Here is a 24,938-nt window from a genome sequence, read left to right on the forward strand (position 1 = left end):
CTAAGGGAACTGCTAGTTCCTTGTAGCTTTCTAGGCAGAGCGATAAGCAAAATCTGGGCACTTTTAATGGTTTGTCCTCGTGGCTTTTTTGCAAGGCCAACTCGGGTCTGCTGTGTTCACGTTATCTTACTTCTGCATATTGGCTTAGAATTAACTTGTTGCACCTTTTCCTCTGCCTGAAACATCTGTTGTACAAACATTGGCAAGTATTACCTCTTTGCCAGTTAAGACTTGGCACGGGGCAGTATGTTTGGAGAGTTATCCTTTAGAAATGCTTGTGAAAACATGTGGTGTTTACAGCCACACAAGCAAAGCAGCTTTGACGGACTCCCAATTCTAAACATCCTTGTATGGAAGGAAGCCCTGTTAAAATCAACAGGGACTTGTTTCCACTTGGAACCGGTTAGGAGTCTGCTCCCAAAAGGGTATGCTTGCTTGCTTGGCTTGGACAATGTTTCAGATCCTCAACGTCAGCCTTAAAAAAGTCTCATTTTTTTCTCCTCTCTAGGTGGCCTATGCCAGATTTTTTTCATTTCCCATGAACATTCAGCACTTTCATTACTGGCACATAGCAAAGTTTGTGAGTGGGGGGGGGGGATAACGTAAGCTATAATTTTCTCTAATGCGCGTCTTTCTTTGACGCATGGCTGGCACGTCACCTCAACCGTAGGTTTTATGTTAATAGTACTGCTTATACTTTTGAATCTTCAAAGTGCATCATGCACGTTACTGTGCTTGCAGCAAGATGTGATCAACATTGTTATCCCTGTGGTGTGCGGATAGGGAAAACTGAGAGAACCGTGGCTTGACTAAGGCCACCTGTTGTGTGGGTGGCAGAGGCAAGAGTCATAAACCAGGGGGCTTCCTGATCTATGGCTCAGCCTCTTAGCCCCGATGGCATCCACAGCTCTCACAGTTCTTGTGTTACCTTTGCCCATGCTCAAATGTGAAGCTGGGGTTGTTGGGACTGACAAATGTATGGGGGGGGGGGCATAACCATGAATTCACTTATCCATGGATGCAGGTGCCTCTGGAAGGTCTTCTGAGCTTCAACTTCAACTCTGACTCTTTTTTTACTCGTCAGTGACTCGTCAGTGACTCTGACTCGTCACTGTGACTCGTCAACAGTCACTCTGAGGTCTGCAGAAGCCACAGGCAGATATGTGTGGGTTCTGTGGGGGTCAGAAGACCCTCTAGAGGTGAGAGGAGCACAGCTCCCCTTGCCTCCAGAGGATGGGTGGGGTGTCCTTAGTATACATGGTTTCAGCTAACCACAGGGGGTTCCAGGGCACGCCTGCATTGTGTAAATTGGTTGTGAGATGATGTCAGACTGTTTAAACATCATTGGATTAAACATCTGTTTTCGCACCTGTACTTCCTCCAGAGGGATTGATGGGGGTTACCTGCTTCTGCCTCCCTCCCTCCTCCATTCTGTTGCTGTTGCCTCCTATTTTCCTCTACCTGTGTAAGTCCAGGGATTATACAGCAATACCTTAGGCTTTCATCTGGTTAGACCAGAGTATAGCTGATAGTCAGAAATGGATGAATGTCAAAGTAGAGTCTTATTGAGCTTGCACATTTATTTTGGCTGGTGAAAAATGTAAATAATTATGGTATGTAATGTGTCTGAATGCTTGCAAAACCTAAATAAACAAGTAAAAGAAAAATAAACACAAGAGCATCAAACATCGTGGAAGGTTGGATGAAAGAGGAAAGTATGTGGATGAAATTTGAAATGTGTTATTGGAAATGACAGAGAGTAAAGCAGTGAAAGTCAAGTGGATGAAAGTCAAGATATTGCTGTATCAGAGAAAAAATAAACCCGATATTTGTCCTGTTGGCCCTACGTCAAACCTTAAAAACTTCTTTGCCATCTAGAGACCTTTGAAAGTACTTCATTTTTTTTTGTGGCATGGTTTGAACTTTCTAAATAGATCTGTTGGGGTCTTGTAGAAGACTGCTCTTCAACACTTTTCCCCTCTGTGCTTTCTTCAGAGCTGCGCTGCATCTCCGGCCAGTTTGCTTGCCGTAGCGGTTCGATCCAGTGCATCCCCTTGAACTGGCAGTGCGATGGGTGGCCCACCTGCGAGGACGAGAGCGACGAAGTCGACTGCCCACGTAAGTCCCCCTGAAGCGAATCGTGCTTTTGGCTAAGGTGCCATGAGAATTCTGCGAGTCGGTCACGGCTGAGAGCTATTCTTGTTGGGGCATATGGCTTTCTCAAGCAAGGGTAGAATGATTATCCACTGCAAGGGTTAATAGCGCCAGCTGGCTCAGTGATGTTCAACCACTGTCCTGTGGGACATCTGTGTGCTGTGAATGGTTCACAGGTGTGTTGGGGGAGTTTGGGGGGGGAGGGTCATTTATTAGTAGGGCCATTGGGAGATGTGAGCCCCCACCATTGCAGTGTGTCTTGTCAGTTGTCCAAAATAAAAAAAATAAAAAGAAATGGTGTGTCCTGAAAATTGTACCGCCTTGTCAGTGTGCCATGAGATGGAAAAGATTGAAAATGGCTGCGTGAGCTTCATGTTCCTACGGCCTGGTTGAAATTGTGTCTGGCAACCTGCAGTCCCAGCAGCATTCAAATGCAAGTGGTGAATTTTTTTTTGTTAGAATTCCATGGGTGTAAATCATGTGACCTATTACTAAAGTGGCTGGTCCCTGTGTCAGTCATTATTGTTGGCATCCTTCAGTCTTGGAAGACTATGGTGTCACGCTCTGAATGATGGTTCTGGAACAGTGTCCTCTCCAGCGCGTGAAGCCTGGGTAAAGTAGGCATGGAGGATAGGCTGTTACCCATGCAGCAAATCCCTCCTCTCCACGTCGCTGAAATGGTCCAATGGAAAGGCAGAGGCCAATACGGCTGGTTCCAGCGGCGTCGCAGGAGTTGCCAGAACGGGACTGTGTTCAGCCATGAACTGCCTCAGGGACTCCGGCTCCGGATTTTGCCTCGAGGTTGACTCCTGAAGCCTTTTCCATAACTGGATGTAGCCACAAGGCAGTGGAGGTTTGGGATCAGAGTTTTCCTTCTCTGTGTCAGTCAATAGTGGCCAAAAGTGCCCTCCCAACAGAAGGCAGGGTTTTTAAACACAAGGGAGTTGCTCCGGTTTGTGGAAGTTTAATTCTTTCAAAGTTGGTCTCTCCCCCCCCTCCGGAAACAAACCATTGGTAAGGACTTGGCTTACACGAGGAGTGGGATGTCATGCACCAGGTTTTCCTTGTACTTTGGGGAGGGCTGATGATGCTTGGAGAGAATATTAGTTGCTGGTTATGTGAAGCTTACTTTTTTAGCCAGTCTCCTTGTTCCTTTTAAGAATATTTATATACAGCTTTTCAACAAAAATGTTTATGAAGTGGCTTACAGAGATAAATCAAGTGACTAAATGTCTCCCTGTCCCATAAGCACTCATGGTCTAAAAAAATGCCAACACCACCTGGAGACAGCCACTAAAAGAGACACTGTGCTGGGTTGAAGAGGGATAGTTAACTAAATATAAGAGGAGCATAATTTGAAAAAGGTGCCTCTTTTCACTCTCATATTGTCACAGCAGGCAGTCATGTGCCAGCGTGGGGAAGGCGTGGCTTGGCCCACTTGACAAGCACGAGCATCAAGCCGAAGCTGCCCCTGTTAGTATTGGTTTGCCTGCACTGTGTTTCTCTCACATGCCTCTGCCTGGCCAACCCCCCCCCCCGGAGCATTGAGTAGAAGAAGCACCACTGCTGCCATTCTCCACTCCCAGTTGTTCTGGTGGTAAGCTCTATGAGAATGCTCCATGGAGGGAGATTTGCAGGATAATGCGAAACTAGAGGGCATGTGTTGGGTGGGGGAGAAGGTGAGCTGAAGGAAGAAAGGGATCTTTATTTTATTCATGTCTTTGTACCGCCCCTTCCTCCAAGGAGCTCAGGGCGGTGTACATGGTTCCTCCCCCTCCTTGTGTCCTCCTAACGACCCTGCAAGGTAGATAAGGCGGAAAGAGTGACTGGCCCCCAAGGTCACCCCAGGAAGCTTTACGACCGAGCGGAGATTTGAACCTGGATCTTCCAGGTTTAAGAGCGGCAAAAGACAAATTCACTGCTTTGAGTCCTTTGTTTGCTTCCAGTCCATTGTCCACTTGTTGTGAGACCTTTATTTCAAGATGAAGTTGGTAGACCCTGTGGGGATATTGATGCAGTTGAAAATGCAGCAGGGAAAATTATTAACAGTATTTATATGCCGCTTTTCAACTCAAAGTTCACAAAGCAGTTTACAGAGAAAAATCAAATAACTAAATGGCTCCCTGTCCCAAAAGGGCTCACAATCTAAAAGTTGCAAATGAATACCAGCAGACAGCCACCCATCAAAAAGAGGCTCTAACCCATCATTGGTTTACTCCCCGATTTCTCTTTTCTTAAAAAGGTAGACAGTTCCAAAATAAGAGGGACAGAGCCCTCAAGCTGGTGTTTAGAAAGAGCCTTTTTTTTAAGCTTCCCCATCACACTTCAATCACTGGTCTTCCCTGGGGCAAAACGTCTTTGTGATATACCAGTTTTGACCGGAGAAGACCTGTGCCCTGTGCTCTTCCTCTGGGGCAGTCTTCACAGAACTACTCTCTCTTTTGTTCTTCTGTCTCAGGCAACCAAGTCAGTGCAATGTTGCATAATAGGCTCACCTGCTGTACTCCAGTATCCTCTGTGCTCATAAAAAGCCTGTGTCAGATGTTTTAACTGCATTTATTAAAGATTTGCAGACTACCTGAAGCCCTCCAGCTCCAGCCAGTAGAGATCTGATAACAGTTGATGAGGCTCAAAAAGAAAGCTGATTAGTGCATTGTAACTTATATGTGACTGTGCAGAGCACTTTGCATACATTATGTGGACTAGTTCTCACAACCACTCTATAAGGTAAGTATTATTGTCCCCTTTTTATAGATGAAGAAGACTTGAGGCTGTGAGAAGGAGGGACTTGCCTTAGCTTAGCCAAGTGAGTTCATAGTGGTGAGATTCAAATGGGAAGTCCCCAATTTCCATCTCAGTCTCTTCTTAACCAGGATACTACACCAGCTTTTGACACAGGAATTAATATTTCCCAGTGCCTGCTGATTTCTGGCTGTGGAATGCCAGCTCAGGTAGCAAAGTCTTAATACAGTCCTGCTGAACTGGAGAATGTTATGAATGCAACTGTTTTTTGTTTTTGTTTTTTTTGCAAGCAAATGTTAGTTGGAAATCCCTCTTTCCCCTGTGCCCTTCCCAGTTTTCAGGTGTGAACCTGTAAGTCTTTGTTTTAATTGGCTTCTTTGCAGCTGTTTTGGTGCTGTGTCTGGGACTTTTGCCTGTGTAGGCCATTGCCCTTTCTGTTCAGTTACTGCAGTGTTTCTCAAACTGTGGGTCAGGATCCACTAGGTGGGTCATGAGCCAATTTCAGGTGCTTTCATTTCAATATCTTAATATATTGGACTTAATGCTATTATGGTATGTAACTGCATTTGGGGATGTCACAGATCTGTACTTTTAACAGGCTACTATGAAGATGCCTTTCACAATGATAGTCAATAGAACTTACTCCTGCGTAAGTGTGGGTAGGATTGCAGCCTAGGATTGTTAAAAATTTTCCTGATTGATGTCACTTCCTGTCATGACATCACTTCTGGTGGGTCCTGACAGATTCTCATTCTAAAAAATGGATCCCAGTGCTAAAGGAGTGAGAACCACTGAGTTGGTGTATACATTTCATACACCAGAGTGAACCTGATTCTTAGCTGCACGTTCATCTATATGTGCTTCCAAGGCTTAATGTAAGAACCCTTTTAGTAGAGTCACATTTAATATCAAGTCTGTGGGAAGTCTCTCTCCTGGCCCTTGTGATTTGCAAAACTATTGTGTTGGCACAAAGCTGCACAGCCTTGGCAGGGGGGAGAGTCCGATAATTCAAGTGTCTGGTAAAGGTTATGTAAGAGGCATGCTTCTGTCATTGGCATAGCACTGCCAGCTGTTTTCTGGTCTTCCCTCCCCATTTATGTTTCTGCCTTCTGCACAGATGGAGAGCTTGGTTGGTCTTGCAACGTGATTTTGATCCAATTTGTAACAAAGCAGCTGTCTCTTGGCACCCCAGTCGAACAAGGCAGTTGCATGTGTGCCTAGTGAGTGAATCTGAGCAGAATGGCTAGGAATTCTGTGTGTGTTGGATGGAGTATATGAAGAGAAGCTGCAAATGAGACCGCCAGAGATAATTAGGGGACAAGGGAGGGAGAGATACCCACAGAAGGGTCTGTATTGCATGTTGAATGCTAAACTATGTTGCAAAACGGTGTAGAAAGTGTGCGAGAGCAAAGGAAGAGGCAGACCCAAGACATCCAGATGTTAAATTAGGATTCTTTAGAGGCGGTGGGGTGGAGAGTTTCTGGAAGAAAATACCCCTCGATACATGGGGTTGTTTTCACCCTCCATCTCAGCTCGGGGTACCATGGGCAGCTCAGGAGACAGAGCTGTGAATCAGAATTTCCCTATTCAGATCTCTCCATTTGCTGGATTAGAAAATCACTTTCTCAGCCTTCCCCATTTGCAAAATAGGGACAAGGCTTGCCTTACGAGTTGTAGTTGTATTAAGGGGAAACACCGCGGTAATGTGAAACCCTTTGCACACTCAGGAAAGCACTCTGTGCATGCTTACACTCCAGATTTCTTATAAGCTCTGTATAGAAGTTTCTCCATATTCTTGGTTTCGTACTGTCATGCCCAGACACAACTGGGGTGAGGGTTTGCAGAAAGCAGGGGCATTGTTCCTTGCTTGTAGAAATCCCACATGCCCCTTGCTACAAGTCACAGGGTGACGGGCAGGCCCTCGGCAAAGCTTCCACAAATGAGAGTTTTTCGGATGTCATTTCTGCACGGTATGCTGAAGTGATACACTCCTTCCCCCCAAAAGTAAACAGATCTTAAATATGCCTCTATAAAACCTCTGCCCCTCTAGGAGCCCCTCTCTGTACTCCTGCACAGTAGATAATCCGCACGGCGTGTTTGCAGTAGGACAGAATCATTAGGGGGCCCTTCGCAATCTATTCGTCAGCGCTAAGTCCTCCTTATTACGTCCCCCGTCTCTCCTTGCTATGCTGGTTTTATTTTTAACACCAAACTATATTAAATTCCAGCTTTAAGCATGTCCCACTTGCTTTTTTGTCAACTCTTCTCCTTTTCTTCCCACCCCCCAAAGCACCAGTGGAATCTCTCTGGGTGATCGGCTTTGTATCTTTGATCTTTCTCTTGGAAAGTTTAACGTCCCTTTGGCTGCTGCTAACCTGTCTCTGTGCTCGAAATTACTGGGAGGATTTTCGCAGCATGTGCTCACGCCTCCTTTCTGCCCTGTCTTGCACAAAATTGTGGTGTTCTCCTTTTCTTCCCCTGCATCGAGTAGATTTGCCAATTCGAGCAGCGGGGGTGTGTTTGCTGAGAGCTGATGTGTTCCCAGTTTTGGATCCCTTTGGCCTCCCTGAAGGTTGTCAATGGATTTGTTTTTACTTCCCATTTACTTGTAAGTGATGCCTCAGTTGGCTGTGGCTTAAAATTGCAGAGGGGCTCAAAGGTTGAAGCCCTCCTTGGCAGGTAGCAGGTTCTAGGTTCAGTCCCCAGCCTCTCCAGGGAGGTCTGGGGTCAGACCCTTGCCTGAAACCTTGGAGACCGTCTGTCAATCAGCATAGGTAGCTCTAAGCCAAATTAGTAGGAAGCCGCTTTTTAAGTTTCCCAAACTGTATTAGTACAACATGGTTGGTACTAGGCTGTGTCTAGGGAAATCACTGCAAAAGACCACCTTTCTTCCTTACCTTGAAGTTTCTCCTGCAACTTGACTGATCCCCAGATTTGAGTACATCAGAAAAGCCTTACAAGAGCAGGACCAAAGCCCATCTAGTCCAGCTTCCTGTTTCCCATAGTGTCCCACCAGCCACCTCTGGGGAGTCCTACAAGCCAGAGATGGAAAGTTGTATCCCTCTCCCTGCTATCGTTCCCCTGCAACTGGTATTCCGAGGCACAGTGCCCTTGAATCTGAAGGTATATTCTGGCCATCGTGATTTGCTTCATGGATTTGTCTAACCTTCTTTGAAAGCCATCAGAGTCAGTGGCCATTGCCTCATCTTGTAGTAGTGAGTTCCACAGAGTGTACTACTTTATGCTCAGTTTGAAGGAGTCTTTTGTCAGTTTCATTGAATGACCCTTTTTCTAATGACATGAAAGAGGGGACGACAAACTTCTATGTCCTTTCCTGACACCATGCATCACTTTATAATTCTCAATCATGTCTTCCTTTAGCCACCTGTATTCTCGAAACTAAAAAGCCCCAGATGGTGAAGCCTTCCCTTGTAAGGAAGATGCTTGTGGATTTCAAGAGGTCTCCAGCTCATAAGCTCTCTATCCCACTCTCCTGTGTATATCTGCAACCCAGATAATTATTTGCAACCTAGTCAACTATAACTGTAGCATGTAACAGCTTTCTGCCTAGTTATGGGGCTAGGTCCCCCCCCGTGACTCACCTGTCTGCCTATAGGCCTACCTGGCCTCTCTTTCCCTTATTGATTGCACGTATAGTGTAAAGCACTGGTTCCCAACCTGTGGTCCGTGAGACCCTGAGAAGTGGTCCATGAGGTCTCAGAAAAAAACAAATCACTTTTGTTCGCTTCCAGTGCTTTGCTGTGCAAGCAATCTCCCATGGACCACCAAACAGGGTGGAGAATGGAGTGCCCACAGCCACAACCATTGATGTGTCAGCTGTGGCTGTGGGCAGGCCATTCTCCATCCTCTCTGATAATCTGTAGGGGAGCGCTTGGGAGATGGACCACCCAGAGAGGGTGGAAACCAGAGTCTCCACTGCCACATGTGGTCCGTAGCAATTCACATTTTTGCCTTAGTGGTCTGCAGGCTCCTAAAGGTTGGGAACCACTGGTGTAGAACAGCAGTTCTTAAACTTTTAGGACTCGGCAACCCTTTATGCTCTTAAATGGAGTCTCACGGAGCCCACCACTGCACGCACAGAGTATTGGAGAGCACTTGAGTGCATGTGCGTGTGCAGAATGCTGTGACTACTTTTGGAACTCCCAGAGCTACTCACAGATCCCCAGAGCTCCTAGGAGCTCGTTTTGATCAACACTGGTGTAGAGATAAATAGGCAGAGAGAAGTTTTTACTCCGTTTTTCATACCAAAACTTTGAGTGGTGGTTGTGAAACTGACTAGCAATAGATTCAGGGCACCTGAAAGGAAGTGCTTTTTGACACAAAGCATGCAATTCATGTCCAGAATCCCCTGGCACGATGGCTGCTGGCGTAGATGACTGAGAAAGTAGATTAGGCCAAGCGAGGGTTTTATTGCCAGCTATTTAGCTATGACTAGGATCCGTACCCTACATGGTGTCTGTCAGGACTCAGTGTTTAAATGGGGGCTAGTATCTACCCCTCAGTGTGGTTGCGAGTTCTCCCACCAAACCATGTACCACATTGTGTCTGGCTGCGAACTGAGGGTGTGTACTGGCCCGTGCTCTGTCCTTGAATGGCTGCATGAACTGGACATTGACATTTGATCTAGTGAGTCTAACTGATATATAAGTCCATGGATTATATGCCATGGAATATAAATGGAAAATGCCATGGAATATATGCCATGGAAAATAAATAGCCGTGAATGTAACATCCATGTTGCGGATGCCACAGGTGGACCAGTGGTTTGAATGGGTATAATATTTTCTAACCTGCTATCTTCCTGGAAGGGCATTTGGTTAACCCAGCAGGCTACTTGTTAGGGTAACACCAAGTCCTCTGTCTGTATTTCCTCCCTTCTGGTCCTTAGCAGCAGAAGCACAATTTTCTCAGAGGCACTGTGTCGGTGCTGTATCAGGAGCTCCTTCCTTCCTCCCCTTGCGCACTCAAGGAGGTTCTACCTTTTTCAGCATAGCCTTGTGCTAAAGATGGAGGGACTTGTTGAACCGGGCAGCCTGCAGCTGAGGAAGGGTGCAGGCTCAAGACTCCTTTAATAAATGCTGCCCGAACCCTGTGCAGTGGTGGAAAGTGCTGTGCGGCCTAACGCTGCAGTCACCTAACGCTAGTTGAGATAAATCTTACTTCACTATGACTGCTGCAAAAAAGGAGGTCATTAAATTGTTCTTGGACAACGGCAGCCTTGTTGAGGGAGTCCTTGTCAAGTCATTTTTTTTACTTTAATTGCGCTGAGAGACAGATCTGACCGTTTAACTTTTAAACTGCCCTGCTTTTGACTTGGCATTTCATACAGCCACTTGCTGCTTTATTTATTGTTTGCGTTTTTATACCGCCCTTCCTCCAAGGAGCTCAGGGTGATGTGCATGGTTCCTCCCCTTCGTTTATCCTCACAACAGCCCTATGAGGGGTAGGTCAGACTGAGAAATAATGACTGGCCCAAGGTCACCCAGGAAGCTTCATGGCTCAGCAGGAATTTGAACGTTGATCTTCCAGGTCTTACACCAAGAGAATGCCCCTTCCAATCTTCAGTGAGTTACTTATGAGAACCAGCAGAAATGTTAAGTTTTGAAATGTTTACTGTATGATTTTCTAGGTAATTCACTTCTGAAGTAAGTGGATAGGACAGATGGAAGATAGCAGGAAGCACAAGCTTGGACGGGGGGGTCCACTTATGGCAGTCCACTTATGGCAGTCATAGCTTCAGCTTTTCTTGTGTCCCGGCTTCATATGTTAAGCTGCTCATGCAAGTAGACCATTTGTGCAGACAAGTTAGGGTTGGCTGCAAAAATGCCAGTGTTGGCTCCGAGGAGGGAAAAGAACTGCTGTTTTTCACTGCAGTGCTGTGATTGGGACTGTGTGTTTTGAAAGCTGCTCTGCAAAGTCCACTCATCTCCTCTCCTCCGAGGAGCAAGCATGGAACAATTCGTGCGTGCTCTGTTCAGAAACAAGCTTTTGCGCTTCCCCATAATTCAGCACACATGAGAGCTGTTTGTTACTTCCTTCATAGAGCATTTGAGCTGGAAGGGATCTTGGAGGCCGTCTAGTCTGAGCCCCCTGCTCAGTGCAGGCAGTTATGTCAGAGAATAATTCTGCCAAGATATTTATTTACCCATTGTGTTATCTGTGGAACTCCCTGCTGCAGAATGTGTTGATGGTACCTGGACTAGATGCCTTGAAAAGGGGATTGGACAGATTGATGGAAGGGAGGAAAAGCCAGGTTACAAACCATGATGGGTACATGCAGCCTCCAGGTTCTAGAAGTAGGCTATCTCTGAATGCCAGACTCAATGGAGTGGCAATAGTATATGATTGTTTTGTTGTCTTGTGTGCTCTCTGAGGCATCCTATGGGCTACTGGGAGATACAGGAAGCTGAATTAGATGGGCCCTTGTCTTGATCTCTTAGGTCAGCATCCCTGACAAGTGGCCATCAGACCTTTGCTTGAAAACCTCCAGTGAGAGAGAGCACATTACTGTATGTGGCAGACTATTCCAGTGCTGGACCTTTCATAGTTATGAAATATGAAATTCTTGCATGTGGCCTGATTATGGTTTCAACCTATTGGTTCTGCCCTCAGAGCCACAGAGAGCAAGGCCTCTTTCTTCCATGGGTCAGCCCTTTTAGGTCCTTGAAGACGGTTATCGTATCTCACCTTACTCTCTTCTTCTCCAGGCTAAAGAGGCCAAGCTCTTTTAACCGTTCTTCCTAGGACTCTGTTTCCAGATACACCTCCATCCTTGTTTTCATCCTCCGAAACTACTCCAGGGTTTTGTGGAGGGGGTGGGTGGGAAGGGGGAGGCAAAGGAATAATGTCATTGAAGCAGGGAAGAGTGGGAGCTCTTCTTAAAGTGGTTTGTGTAGCAAGAGAAATAAGAAAATGGTTCCCCGTCCCCAAGGTACTTGCAATTGGAAACGAAAATGCATGGGAGATGTTAGTGAAGGGTTGTTGGCAGGAACTGGGACGAATAAGGAGACTTGCTCTTCCTCTGTTCAGGGCAAGAGAGGCACCACTTGAAACTGTTCCTTTCTGCTCAGTTAGCAGTGAGTGCTTCCCCCTTTCTTGGTGCATGCCTTAGCCCTACTCAAAGTGCAGCATTTGTTAGGGTGGTTCTCCTTTGAATGGCACAATGCTGACAGGGCTGCTCTTTGTCGCACAGACCGTCTCTGGAAATCTGGCCCTGTTGGGGGGGGGGGTTGCCAGTGGGGACCCTTTTTCTTTGCAGGAAGAAAAAGAGCACTTGTAACTTCGAAGGCCTGGCAGAGCAGCTTTCCGAAAGCTGCTGGTGAAGCATCCTTGTTTCCAGTAAGCCTGCAAAAGAGAACCCTGTTGCCAGGTTATCAATTTGCTTTCCTCCTGCTAGAGCCGTGTGTGTGTGTGTGTGTGTGTGTGTGTGTGTGTGTGTGTGTGTGTGTGTGTGTGTGTGTGTGTGTGTGTGTGTGTGTGTGTGTGTGTGTGTGTGTGTGTGTGTGTGTGTGTGTGTGTGTGTGTGTGTGCGCGCGCGCGCATGCGCGCACATGCATTCTGCTCAGAATGCTCACAGGAGAAACCAGAGAAGTCTGGCAAGGCAGTGAGTATCGTCTGCCCCACATTTTTCTGTGATCTCTCCAGCCTGCACCACTGATGCTCTACTGTCATGTATTCAGAACACCAACTATGTATGGTGGGTGGGTGGGCAAAGCAACCTAACCCATATTTTCAACACGTGCCTGGAGCTGTTAAGAAAAGGGCGCAATTAAGAACTTAAGAAAAGCCCTACTGGGTCTGGCTGACGGATCCCTCTAGTCTAGCATCCTATTTCCCACCAGTTCCCTTAGGAGGCCCACAAGCAAGAGAAAAAGGCAGACCTCTCTCTCACTATTGCCTCCCCCGCAACTGGTATTCAGCAGAAAGCAGCTACTTAACCTGGAGGTAGCACATTGGTCCCCATGACTAGGAGCAATTAATAGACTCCTTCTCCTTGAGTTAGCCAAAGCAAATCTTAACCAGTGGCCGTTGCCGCATTTTGGGGCAGCGAGTCCCACGCTGTGTGAAGAGGCACTTCTTTTTGTCCATCCTAAATATCCTGCTAGTCAGCTTTGTAGGATGACCCTTAGTTTTAGTGTTGAGGGAGAGAGAGGACGTTTTCTTTCCCACCTCACAGTGCATAGTTTTAAGTCTCAGTTGTGTTTCCCCTTAATCACTTTTTTCCAAGCCAAAGCCCCCCTAATGCTGCAGCTTTTCTTTTTAAGCTTCCATGTTCCAAAAATCATGAAAAAGTGTTCCATCCCTTTGATTTTTGGTGGCCTTCTTTAGCATTCTACTACCTTCATATCCTCCTTTAGCAGTGGTGGTCAGGACAGTGCGCACTATTCCAGATGCAGCTGTTTTACCCAGGGATGTTAGATTTCTTTACACTGCAGTTGTGGAGGGCTGTGTGCAGCTTTCATTACACTGAACCAGCAAGCTGCTGATTGTGGAAACCTCCAGTGGGTGCTGCAGCTGCTAGCGGAGGGGGGGCGCCCATAACCCCCCTTCCACCACTGGCTTGAGGCAAGAATTGCAGCGGCAGCTGAGAGAGCTTGTTAGAGAACATAGGAAGCCTTGTCTCCAGTCATCCAGCACGTGCGCTCCACACTTGTATTTCTGTTTGAGATTTGCTGGCCTCTCCAGGGGCTGCTTCCATGCGCCGCCTCACAATCAGCTGGCCCCCCAGTTAGTGCGCCGTTGCGAAGCGCAACCTGTGTTGCTCCCACCTCATGCAAAATGTCTCATTAAGCAAGAATTGTCCCACCTGCGCCAAGCCTAGGAAGAAGCCTCTCCAGTATCTTTTTAGAACACTGCTCTCTTGGGTCCCTTCAAGTGAGTCTCGCTTTTTAAAAAAATCAGAGCCTTGTGCGCATATACACAGGCATAGGAAAGCTATCTCTGGAGGCTACTTGCAAGACAGTGAAGAAGAATCTGATTGATGTTATGCTGTGCAAAGGAGCCCATGGCTAATGTTTACTCCCATTTGTTGCTACTCATTTGTGCCTCACTTCTTTTCAGGAGCAGGCGTTCCATAGCGGTTAAGGAGCTGAGCTATGGATAGGGTCTTACCCAGTTCAGCACCCACTTCTGCTGTGACTTCTCCTTAGGTGGCTCTTCGGAGAGCCACACCCTCTCAGCCTCAGTCTTCCCCATCTGCAGTATGGGAGTAATCATATTTACTTAATGTACAGGTTGTTGTCAGGACAACATCAAGAGAATATTTGTTTTATGTATAAAAAATTATAAGCTGTCTTTCCTCTTAAATTGTGACGGAAATGGAATTGGCTGCTGCTCAGTCAGTCAGACCATCTAGCTCACTAATGTCAGTCTGGGCTGGCAGCCCCACTCCAGGGTATTGAACTTCAGAGCCCTGGAATTAGAAGCCTAGTCTGGATTTGCACAGGATGCAGGTCACTGGGAAAGCCTTTCGTTGTGTAAGCTTTCCATGCAAACACGCTTACCTCTTGGTGTAACACTAGCATGCCTGCCATCTATGGGCGGGGGGTGGGGGCTATGTGGCCAGTGTGCTAGTGTTCTGTTCGAATTGGCCAATGCATATGATAGATGCATCTAAATATGACCAGAAAAGCTGTGTGGAAAGCTCATACAGGTTGAGCATCCCTCATCCGAAATGCTTCAAAATCTGAAACTGTTTGAGCACTGATGTTTCGCCACAAGTGAAAAATGCCGCACCTGACATCATGTAACACAGGGGTGTCAAACATAAGGCCCGGGGGCCGGATGCGGCCCTCAGAAGCTTTTTATCTGGCTGTTGGGCTCTCAGCTGCTGAGCAATGCTGAGGTGACGCTGCTGAAAGGGTGGCCCACATAATAATTGGGCTCTCCCATATCTTGAAATATGATCAAGATTTGTGTATTTTCTCTCCCGTCACAAGCAGCTAATGAGTTCCTACATGAGAACAGAGTGTTTATTTCTGGTTTTGACCTGTTTAATGACATCACTTCCTGTGTAATGACATCACCTCCGGCCCTCAGCAGGCAACATGAATGCTTTTCGGCCCTCTGTATGACGTGAGTTTGACACCCCTGATGTAACAGGCTGCAGTCAAAATGCAGGCACACAACAACCACAGCTGTCCACGTGGTTGGCTGAGATGGTGTCACCTTTGGTTTCTTTGGTCACTGCTTTGGGTCACTGCTGGTTTCATGCCCAAAATTATTAAATATAGTATAAAAATTACCTTCAGGCTGTGCGAAGGTGTATATGAAACATAAATGAATATTGTGTTTAGACTTAGATCTCGTTTCTAAAATATCTCATGTATATACGTGTTTCAGAATCGCAGTGACTTCTGCTCCCATGCATTTTGTGTCAGGGTCTTCTCCGAAACCATATTTTGTCACGTTTATTCACTGGGGAAAGTTTGCAATGTGGACAGGGGTTTGATTCCTCCATGAGTACCCGGCATCTTTCATCAGCTCTGTTTGTGTTTCTTGCAGGTTTTTGTTAGACTCATAGTTCTCATTTAAAAAAAACAAAAAACTTTGTGTTTTTCCTCTAGCAAATGGGATGGCAAGCATGTTGATGGCAAGCAAGTATCGCGAAGAGAGGGTTTTCTTTGATTACTTTAACAACATGGAAGGGGGGTGGTGGTGTGAGTTTTGGGGGGGCCCCGTGCTTTAAATGAGAGCTTGTGGGATTGGTGCAGTATGTCCATAAACCGTGTGCCAGTGTATACCGAGGTTGTGAAAAGGAGGTGTAAACGCTGTTAATTGCACGTGACCGAAACTTGCAAATGGGATTTGGAGCATGTGGTCATTCTGCTGCCCTTCTTGGTTGAGAAATGCGTCCTGCCTTCATAAAATGAGCCGCATAGGAACTGGCAAAGGCCTAATCTAGCCCAGCATCCTGTATTTTATTTTTACATTTTTGTACCCTCCTTCTGCCAAGGAGCTCAGGATGGTGTATATAGTTCCTCCCCCTCCTTTGTCCTTATAAGAACCCTATGAGGTCGATGAGGCTGAAAGAGAGTGACTGTCCCCAGGTCATCCAGGAAGCTTTGTAGCTCAGCAGGGATATGAACCTTGATCTTCCAGGTCTGATCAGACTCCTGAACCACTACACCATCTTGGCTCTTCTGTACTCTGTTCTGGCCCACTAGATACCTCTGGGAAGTCTGCAAGGAGGCACACTAAAGGTAGACTCCTCTCCCACGATTGCTCCCTTGCAACTAGTATTCGGGGGCATATCTCGATCTGTTCCTGGAGGTAGCCTGCAACCACCAATATGCTGTTGGGTGGTTCTTTGTTTCCTCTTCAATGGTAAATAGCAGCCAGGTTGGAGGCTCCGTGGAATTGAAGTGTTGAAATGGATTTGGACCCCCTTATCTAGGTATCTCTTCTCCCCTCCTTGCTATTTAACATGGGGGGGGGGGATCCATATGGAAGTCCTGCACTTCCTGCAGTATGGTGCTTGACCCAAGTCATTTCATCAGACTGCAGGTGAGTGATTACGGGCATGCTGTTCCACAGGTGAGACACCAATACTGAGCAGGCCCGGTCCTTGATCATAACCACCCATGTGGATTCAAGACTTGGAGGCCCCCAGAACCAGCCCCTCCCCACAAGTGGCAATCTTATTATGTTGCCTGTCTCTGTTGCAGAGTCTTGGAGGCCAAGCACTGCATATTTTCTATAGGGAGATCAAAAAAAGTTTGCTTTCTTACAAATATTATGCTCCCTCCCTGTTATCTGTGATCTTTTCTGCCGGAGGGGACAGAGGGCAATGAAGCTGGCCGGGCACCAAGTGGACGTATGTGTTATAACACTGTCAAATGTTTGCTGATCTTGCTGCTGCCAAAGGTCAAGAGTGCCAGCTCTTGACTTTTGCAGACTGTTCAGTGAGCTCCTAAGTAGCGTGAGTGCTTTTTCTTGCCGCTGGGGACCTCTCAAATAAGAATGAGGAGCCATAGTTTTGGTGAGGTATAGGTAAACAACTATTTGTGTGTTCATACCATTGATTTTTGCACCCGAGTTATGGAATTCCATGTCTTCTGCCTGCATAGAGGTGGTTCAGCCTATTTTGCAAGGGCAATGATTTTTCTGTGAGAAAGATGCACTATAATTCTAAGGATAGAGTCTAGGAACAGCCTCTTTTTGACCAAGAATAGGGGCATCCTTCTTGAATAAAGTCTTGGGAGACTGCAGACATTAGCAATTTCAGTAGGAAGTCAATCTGTTTCTCTCAATTTTACAGGGGATCAGCGCACTTATCATGGAAAGGAGAATGTGGATTCCAGGCATAATCGCGGAAGAGGAGGGGACACGACCCGCTTTCACACAGTCAACATGGCGCAGCCTGTCCGGTTTAGCAGTAAGTTGCAGACTTGGAAGCAAGGTCCAGTTCCTTTAGATCAGGGGTTCTGTGGCCCATGGAAGCTCTTTATCCAGCCCGCGTGATAACTGGGCTCCCCTAGTGTCACTATGAGCTGCTCTCAGCTGATGAGCTATGAAGTGATGCATTGGCAAAAGCAGTGCTGCTGTAAGGGCAGTGCAGGGAGAACCCAGTTATCATGCAGAACACCCTTTCAGCAGTGCTAGTTTTACTGAGGGGTTACTTTGCTGAGCATCTTTCACTGCTTGACCTGCAAACTGACACCTCAGGTTACCACCTGCTTAATGATGTTACTTCCTGCCTAATGACATCACTTCCAACCCTCAGCAGGTGCCACGAATGCTATTCTGCCCACTGTATGAAATGAGTTTGGCATCCCTGCTGTAGTTGGTCACTGATAGCTCTTGAGGCACCATGGAGTCACCCAGGCCAAAAAGTGCAAAGTCCCCTATGACAGCACAGTGTGTTCTTGCATCACACACAGCCTGTAAGATTTCCAAAGTAGATTACCCTGTGCCAGATTCCTGTAGGACAGGTGATATTTTGCCTAAAGCATCACAGAAAGGTGCCTTTCATGCCTTTTCTTGAATCTATCTGGGGATCCACATGTTTTCTTGAAAAATCTCAATGGGGATCCTCTGGCTGTCTTAGGCAATTTGGTTTCTGAATTTGGTTTCCCACCAGATTTTCTTGTTTTGGCCTTGTCTTTCTGAGATCCTGAAATAAAACAGCATTCGTGGTTTAGAATTTCCTGTGGGTGAAATCCATATCTAGTTATTAGAGGGAAGGCAATTTTTTTTTATTTGGGAGAAAACGCAAACCCACAATGAGCTTGTTTGTGAGCGTAGAGCTGCTGCAGGTCATGATGGCTGTTGCCAAGTGAGGTTGAAGGCCAAAATGAGACAGGTAGGCTTTGCCAAAGGTTTGGTATATGGCAGTAACTTTCTTGTAAGAACAGAAGCATTGTTGGTTGAGAGCAGAAGGGTAGTCCTGGTAAGCCAGGAGGAACGATAAAGGTGAAATCTTGATTTTTATGTAGCTTCAGGCATTCTGTGTCTTTGCACTTTGATTAGCAGTTTGGCCTCCCAGGTCGGAATGCCTTTCTCGGTGTCGGTGGCCCAACTGCTTGTTATATAATTGAGGTTAACAGCAGGATTGCCGCACTAGATCAGGGCCTCAGAACACCTCTAAATGGCAACCAGATAACCTCTAGTTGCATCTGGAGGTCCTGTGGACCAGGACCCACGGATTTCTTTATCTGTGGGTTTCTGTTTCTGTGGGGAGATCCAGGAACAGATTCCCCCATGGATTCTGACTATGTAACTTTTAATGCCCACCCAGATTCTTCCCACGCAAGCATGCCCAAAGGGTAATCAAATGACTTTCTGATGGTTCAGCATACCCAGGCTTTGTTTCATGCACATAATTGTTAAAAATAATGTATAAAATTACCTTCAGGTTATGTGCATAAGGTGTATATGAAACGTAAATGGATGTTGTGTTTAGACTTGGGTCCCATCCCTAAGATATCTCATTATGTAAATGAAATATTCCAAAATCCGAAACACTTCCTGTCCCAAGCATTTCAGGTAAGGGATACTTACTTTGTAGTAGCCATTGATTTGTTCTCCATGCATGTGTCTGTTCTCCTAAAACCACGTTCTGTGGTACTGAGGTTATCCTATGACCTTGTTCTTCTCCCTGACATGGTAAATACATGTGTCTGGACTGCTCTGCTTCATTGACCTCCTGTTTGAAGAAGAAAAAATTAAGGACATTGGTAATTTGAGCGCCGCTATAAAGATGTTGTGCTATTGATTGCAACCAGCCCAAAATAGCTCTTTGTCGGAAGATTTCTCTGTGCCCAACATCGAACATTTGGGATGTTGGGATTTTATCTGACCCCAAAAAACTGATTGAGAGCCACCTCTCAAAGGGAACGACTAATCCAGAAGTCTTTTATAAAACATGATGTTCTTTTATTTCATGGGTTAGTAGAAATTTCTGTATTTTGTGTCCAGCAGGGACCTGGCAGTCCTTTTGGAGTGGCTTGCTGGGTTTAACGTGCATTGGTTCTCTCTGCCAGCCAGAAAAGCTCTTCTTATTAGAGTTGTATTTCATCATGGGCTCTGTGGATAGTCATGTGTACCATCTTTCCCGCTAATGTGTTTCTTGCAATTATCTTAATGTAGCTTTGTGTTTCAATAAAAGATGAAGTGGGGGGGGGGGGAAGAGATCCCTGCTCACAGAGTAACCTTTCTCTTGGGCATGGTTGGTTTTTCAGTGGATAGTGAAATTTTTTTTGGCACAGTTGTGCAGTTCAGTCCCACGGGTTCCCCTTCTCCAGTCTGAAGTGGCGCATCTCAAGTGGACTCTTGACTGCCTCAATAAGGAAGTAGCCTACTCTGCAGTGTTTTTTGTAAGCAACTTAAAGCACAAAATGTCAGGTGGCGATCCTAACTGTGGGGGGCAATTGTCTCCCTTCTTTCCTTCATGTTTCCTAGGGAAGTGTCCGTCAGGGTGGCATCACTACGAGGGCACAGCCAGTTGCTACAGGGTGTACTTGAACGGCGAGAATTACTGGGACGCTGTGCAGACATGTCAGCGGGTGAATGGGTCGCTGGCCACCTTCACCACTGACCAGGAGCTCAAGTTCATCCTGCAGCAGGAGTGGGACTCGGAGGAGAAGGCCTTTGGAAGGAAAGACCAAAGGAGGCAAGTGTGCTCAGGGAGGAGGGTTGTTTTGCAGTTGTGTGACACTTCGTGCAGGTTGAGCATCTTAAATCCGAAATGCCCCAAAATTTTGGAGTAGAAATTGATTCCTCCCAAGCACACTCACACAGGGTAATAAAAGATATATCGTGTGTATGCAAATGTTAAAAATGCAAAAAAAAAAAAAAAAAAATCTGGAACACTTCTGGTTCTAGGCATTTGGATAAGGGATACTCAGCCTGTAATTGCATTTGAATCCAAGATGACAAAATGGACACATGTTCTTTTACAGGACTGTATACCTGACATACTGGTTGCCCTCTTAATGTGTCCGTGTCAGTCTTCATCTTGGCCAAAGTGATTGTACCCACTTAGCTAGCATCCTAGACGTTAACGATGATTATTTCAGAAAATCAATTCTTTCTTTTAAATAAGAAGCCTTTTGTTTTCGAAAGGGTTTTCAGAAGACACTTATTGCGAGAGAGAGAGAGAGAGAGAGAGAGAGAGAGAGAGAGAGAGAGTTTCAATATTGGTGTTTGTGTTTCAATATTCAATTCTTTCTCCTTTTTGGTGTTTTATAATAATTTTTTTTTTAAATGTCCCACTGTTTAGATTCTGGGTTGGATATCAGTTTGTCATCACCAACCGAAATCACTCCCTAGAAGGTCACTGGGAGGTTGCTTATAAAGGTAAGAGCCTCTAATGAGAGGTGGATTTTCAGGTGGCTTAAGACTCAAAGCCAGCTCAGGCGTGGGTTGCAGTGGCTTCCTTTGTGCCTGCCCCTCTTGCTTGGCAACGCTGCTCCTTTAAGCAGCAGAAAAGCATCCAAGGGAGTGAGAAGCACTGCACTTGAAAATGGTTAAAAGGAGCACATGGGAGGAGGTGAATGGTTGCAGTTAGCTGAACAAAGCTTGCTACCTGTGATACATATTGGCTGCCATCTCATGGGGAATTGGAGCATGGTGGGTGGGTGGGAAAGGGGGGCTGTGAGCACAGTTGCGTTTCTGATAGCCCAGCCACAATTTGGCCACAGCATCTGAACTGAGCTGCTGTGCAGTGCCTGTCCTGTCCACAGCAAACCATGTGCCCTGCCTTTTGTGGCAGCGCAATTTGGGGACCGCACTTCGAGCTCTCCTTGCCTTTCCATTGCTCGGCAGTCCTTACAGCTCTTTCTCAAACACAGTCCATGCCGTGCCCAGTCTCCCCTGCCAAATCTGTGTACTCTGAACCCTCTTGAGTGCCTCTTTAGGAGCTCGTTGCTCAGAGCTCCAGTTGTAGCCCACCTGCCTTCCCCTGTTCCTGGGCCGCTTTCATGTGTTGTATTTTCACTTTTTTGTGGTCTGTCCTGTCTTTTTTTTTAAACTCTAATGGAGGGTGACAAGACCATTGCATCCTGGACAACTGTATCCCAGCCAAATGCATACCGGTCATTGGCATCCCTGCACGTTTGTGTCCTAATATGTGTATATTAGATGTACTTTTCTAATTTTTAAAACGCAAAACTGGATGCAAATGTCCAGGAACTCATTTGATCCGGACGCAATAATCCAGGATGCAAATACCCTAGTATCCAAGTGGAGCAGTTTCCCCTCTCTCATAGAGGAATGATCCCTTCTTCCCTGTAATTTGTGTGTGTGTGTGTGTGTGTGTGTGTGTGTGTGTGTGTGTGTGTGTGCGCACCAAGTTAGCATAGATATAGTTCTAAATCATAAAGACTTTCCAGAATTCTCTCTCTCTCTGTGTTGCAAAAGCAGCACAAGACTTGCAGTCCTTTTAAAAACTTGCCAGTTCATTTCAGGATTACCTTTTGTACGCTGCAGTCTGCATCAGTGCCCTCACCATGCATCTAGGGAGCCGAGCTGCTGCAGTTCATGAAAGCTGATGCTGAAATACATTGGTAAGCCTGTTAAAGGGGCTGCCAGATTTTTTTGCTGTTTTTGAAATGTACTCAGAAATCCAGGGCAGCCGTTCTTGATACCTTTCCCCTTATATCTGTTGACTTCCTTGAGCTTTCTGGAAACATGTTTCCAACACATTGGAAACTCTGGTGCCTCTGTGTGTGTATCTTGCAGTGGTAGGCTGTCAACAGTGCAATAAGAAATCTTGCCAAATATTTATAGCATTTTTTTTAACTCTGCTGCATTTATGGGGGCTGTGTAGCATGTGTCAGTTTTCTTGTGGCTCCATTGCCACCTGGTGGCGAAAGTGCTGATTGCAGTTATGACTCAAGGAAAGCTCTGATGATTGCGGCCCGGGGCCCATCTAGTCCAGCGTCCTGTTTCCCATGGTGTCCCAGCTGCATCTGGGGAAATCCAAAAGCAAGAGGGAAAAGGCATACTTCTCTCCCTGTATTGTTCCTGTGCAGCTGGTATTCAGAGGCAGGTTGCCAGTGAACCCATTGGTAATGATAGCCATCGTGGCTAGTTGCTGTTGAAAGACCCACCCTCTGTGAATTGGCCCTATCTCCTTTTCAAGCCATCCAACCTCCTGATTTTAGAAGTGGGCTGTGTCAGAATGCCAGATGCAAGGGAGGGCACCAGAATGAGGTCTCTTGTTATCTGGTGTGCTCCCTGGGGCATTTGGTGGGCCGCTGTGAGATACAGGAAGCTGGACTAGATGGGCCTATGGCCTGATCCAGTGGGGCTGTTCTTAAGCTAGTGGCTATCACAATACCTTGTGGTAGTGAGTTCCACAGACTCATTAAACCTTGTGTATGATCATCACAGAGCCATCCACAAAAAAGTGAAAAACCTCTGTTGTCCCAGTGCATGGACATTGAATTGAAGCTTCTACTAAGATTGGGATTCCTGGCATGTTAGCTTAGATGGGTAGAAGTAAAGGTGACTGCTCAGGGATGTGTGTTTATTTTTTTTAAAAGTATGCAATTAGGATGCAAGTGTTAAGACCTCCAGCTGTAGGTTCCTGGTTTTGTAAGCTTCCAAGCTTAAAGTCTAGTAATCGGTGAATGACGCATGTGTTTAACATCATCGAATATCAGACTCCTGAATTTGTTTGGGACTTAAATATAGGTTTAATGCAGCCTCTTCATTAAGCCTCCAAAATGCACCCCCCTGCAAACATTCTTAGTTGCTTGCTTTTTTTGGGGGGGGGGTACTTACCCTTGTTGATGTTGTCTGTAGTGGTGGGGCTTTTTAAAGAGCCCCATCTTTTTCATTGTACCTCTGCAGGGCCTAAGGCTCTGTTGCTCTGGTTATTTCCTAGTGGTTTGTCTGTGTTGGTCACCATTTTTTAAAAAAGAATGACCCTGCAAAATGACAGTGTCATTGTCAAGCATGATCTGAAGAGTTGTGACCTGACTTCTAGGAATGTGATCAGGATTTCAACCATTGCTGAAGTTTCTGCTGCCCACCAAAAATAAAGCCACACCATTGCTGTTCTCCTGGGCATAGGTTCAAGATTTCCAATGGCAACCAGTAATTAAAGACAAGGCTGGTTAGTCGCCTGAATTTATATGCCAAAATATTGACTTTTTATTAGTCCACATTAGTGGACTCATTAGATTGATAACCTGGGCGAGATCTGCTGACATGGTCCTTGTTCCATCATACCTGATTTCAAAGATGGAAGACTTCTCTTTATCACTCTTACTGTGGTGTATCTGTGTCGTTACAGGGTCACTGGAAGTGTTTCTGCCTCCTAACCCGACGTTTAGCACGGCCGTGTCTGAGAATGAGAACATCCTTTGTGCCCAGTTCCAGTGTTCCCACTTCCCCACCCTTCGGCACCGTGGTTTTCACAGCTGGTATGCTGAAAACTGCTACGAGAAATCGTCATTCCTCTGCAAAAGGAGTGAGTTGGGCTGTGCTCTTATGTCTTATACAGAATGAACATAAACATGGCCGTGCCATCAGGGACTATTTTCAGTAGCACCTGGACATGGTGGGAAGGTGCAGCTATGGAAAAGGCAGTTAGATTTGGAAAAGATTTGGATTCTGCTCTTGGAATTAAGAACAGTTCCATGCCTGGAAATCTTGCGGCAGGGCCTTAAGCCCTTTCCATTTAGGATGGCATTCGATAGCTGACTTGATGTGCTGGCATTTTTTAAATCAAATGTCATTGTAATGGTTTTATGTGATCCGCTGGGGTCTGCTTTGTATTTGTGTCCAGCCCTGGCCACCCCAGGGCATCAATGGGGGTCCATGAGGGATCAAAGCTGCCAGGCTCCCCCTTTGCAGGTTCAGAGTGATAGGCCTCAGAGAGATGGGCTATGGAGGAAGGAGGTTGCTTCACCATTATCCTTCTCCTTGCACGTTGCTCCTTGCAAGCTCATAGGCCAGACAGCTTCCTCACCAGCCAACCTCCTTGCCACAACCTACCTGCATCCCTGGCCTGCTCCTGCCTTATAAAGGGATTGCCAACCCCATACGAACCCACCCCTTCTTCCCTCCCTGGTATGTCGCAGGATCCAGCCCCCTTTTCCAACTTGCTTCCTTGTACTCTGCCCACATTGCCTGTCTTGCAGAGCCTTGGCGCCAGCCATGGCGTGCCATTCTCAGCGTCTCCAGGCTGTGGACCCTGTTGTGGGTGGACTTACCAGAGGGGCTGCCAGCCACAAGAGGAATCGCTCATGGGATGCCTCTAACCAGGCGGGTGCCCAACTGGGGCCTGGGCATCATGGTTTTAATTGGTGTAGTGTTTTGTTACTGTTTTTAATTGCCACCTTTGAGAGAAAGGCGGGATATAAATTCTTTAGACAAGGGAACCAGGATTCAGTGAAATGCATGTCAAAAAAATCTAGACTCTATATTCAAGCAACTGTGCAAGAAGTAGCAAAGTGTTTCTCTGGTGGGCTTTCCAGGGCAAGGTCAGTCCGAATGGATGGGTAGCTCCTCCCTCTCAGGTGGTCAGGTCAGGTCAAAGTCTTCTAGCTGGTGCTTTTGTGATCAGAAAC

At 46.4% G+C, this 24,938-nt stretch overlaps 1 protein-coding gene across 4 annotated transcripts in view; it reads left to right on the plus strand.

The window, feature by feature from the left end:
- DGCR2 (DiGeorge syndrome critical region gene 2) overlaps nt 1-24,938 on the plus strand; it is a 73,819-nt gene that overhangs the window by 32,646 nt on the left and 16,235 nt on the right. For 2 of the 4 annotated variants that reach the window (XM_066609831.1, XM_066609833.1), the window contains 5 exons: nt 1,996-2,118; nt 17,177-17,293; nt 19,810-20,029; nt 20,639-20,715; nt 23,660-23,836. In XM_066609831.1, the coding sequence (XP_066465928.1) occupies nt 1,996-2,118; nt 17,177-17,293; nt 19,810-20,029; nt 20,639-20,715; nt 23,660-23,836 (714 nt within the window). The remainder of the gene's footprint in view (nt 1-1,995; nt 2,119-17,176; nt 17,294-19,809; nt 20,030-20,638; nt 20,716-23,659; nt 23,837-24,938) is intronic. The other 2 variants (XM_066609832.1, XM_066609834.1) reach the window with 1 other exon arrangement.

This window comes from Tiliqua scincoides, chromosome 14, assembly GCF_035046505.1.
Source record: "Tiliqua scincoides isolate rTilSci1 chromosome 14, rTilSci1.hap2, whole genome shotgun sequence".
NCBI classification, from domain to species: domain Eukaryota; kingdom Metazoa; phylum Chordata; class Lepidosauria; order Squamata; family Scincidae; genus Tiliqua; species Tiliqua scincoides.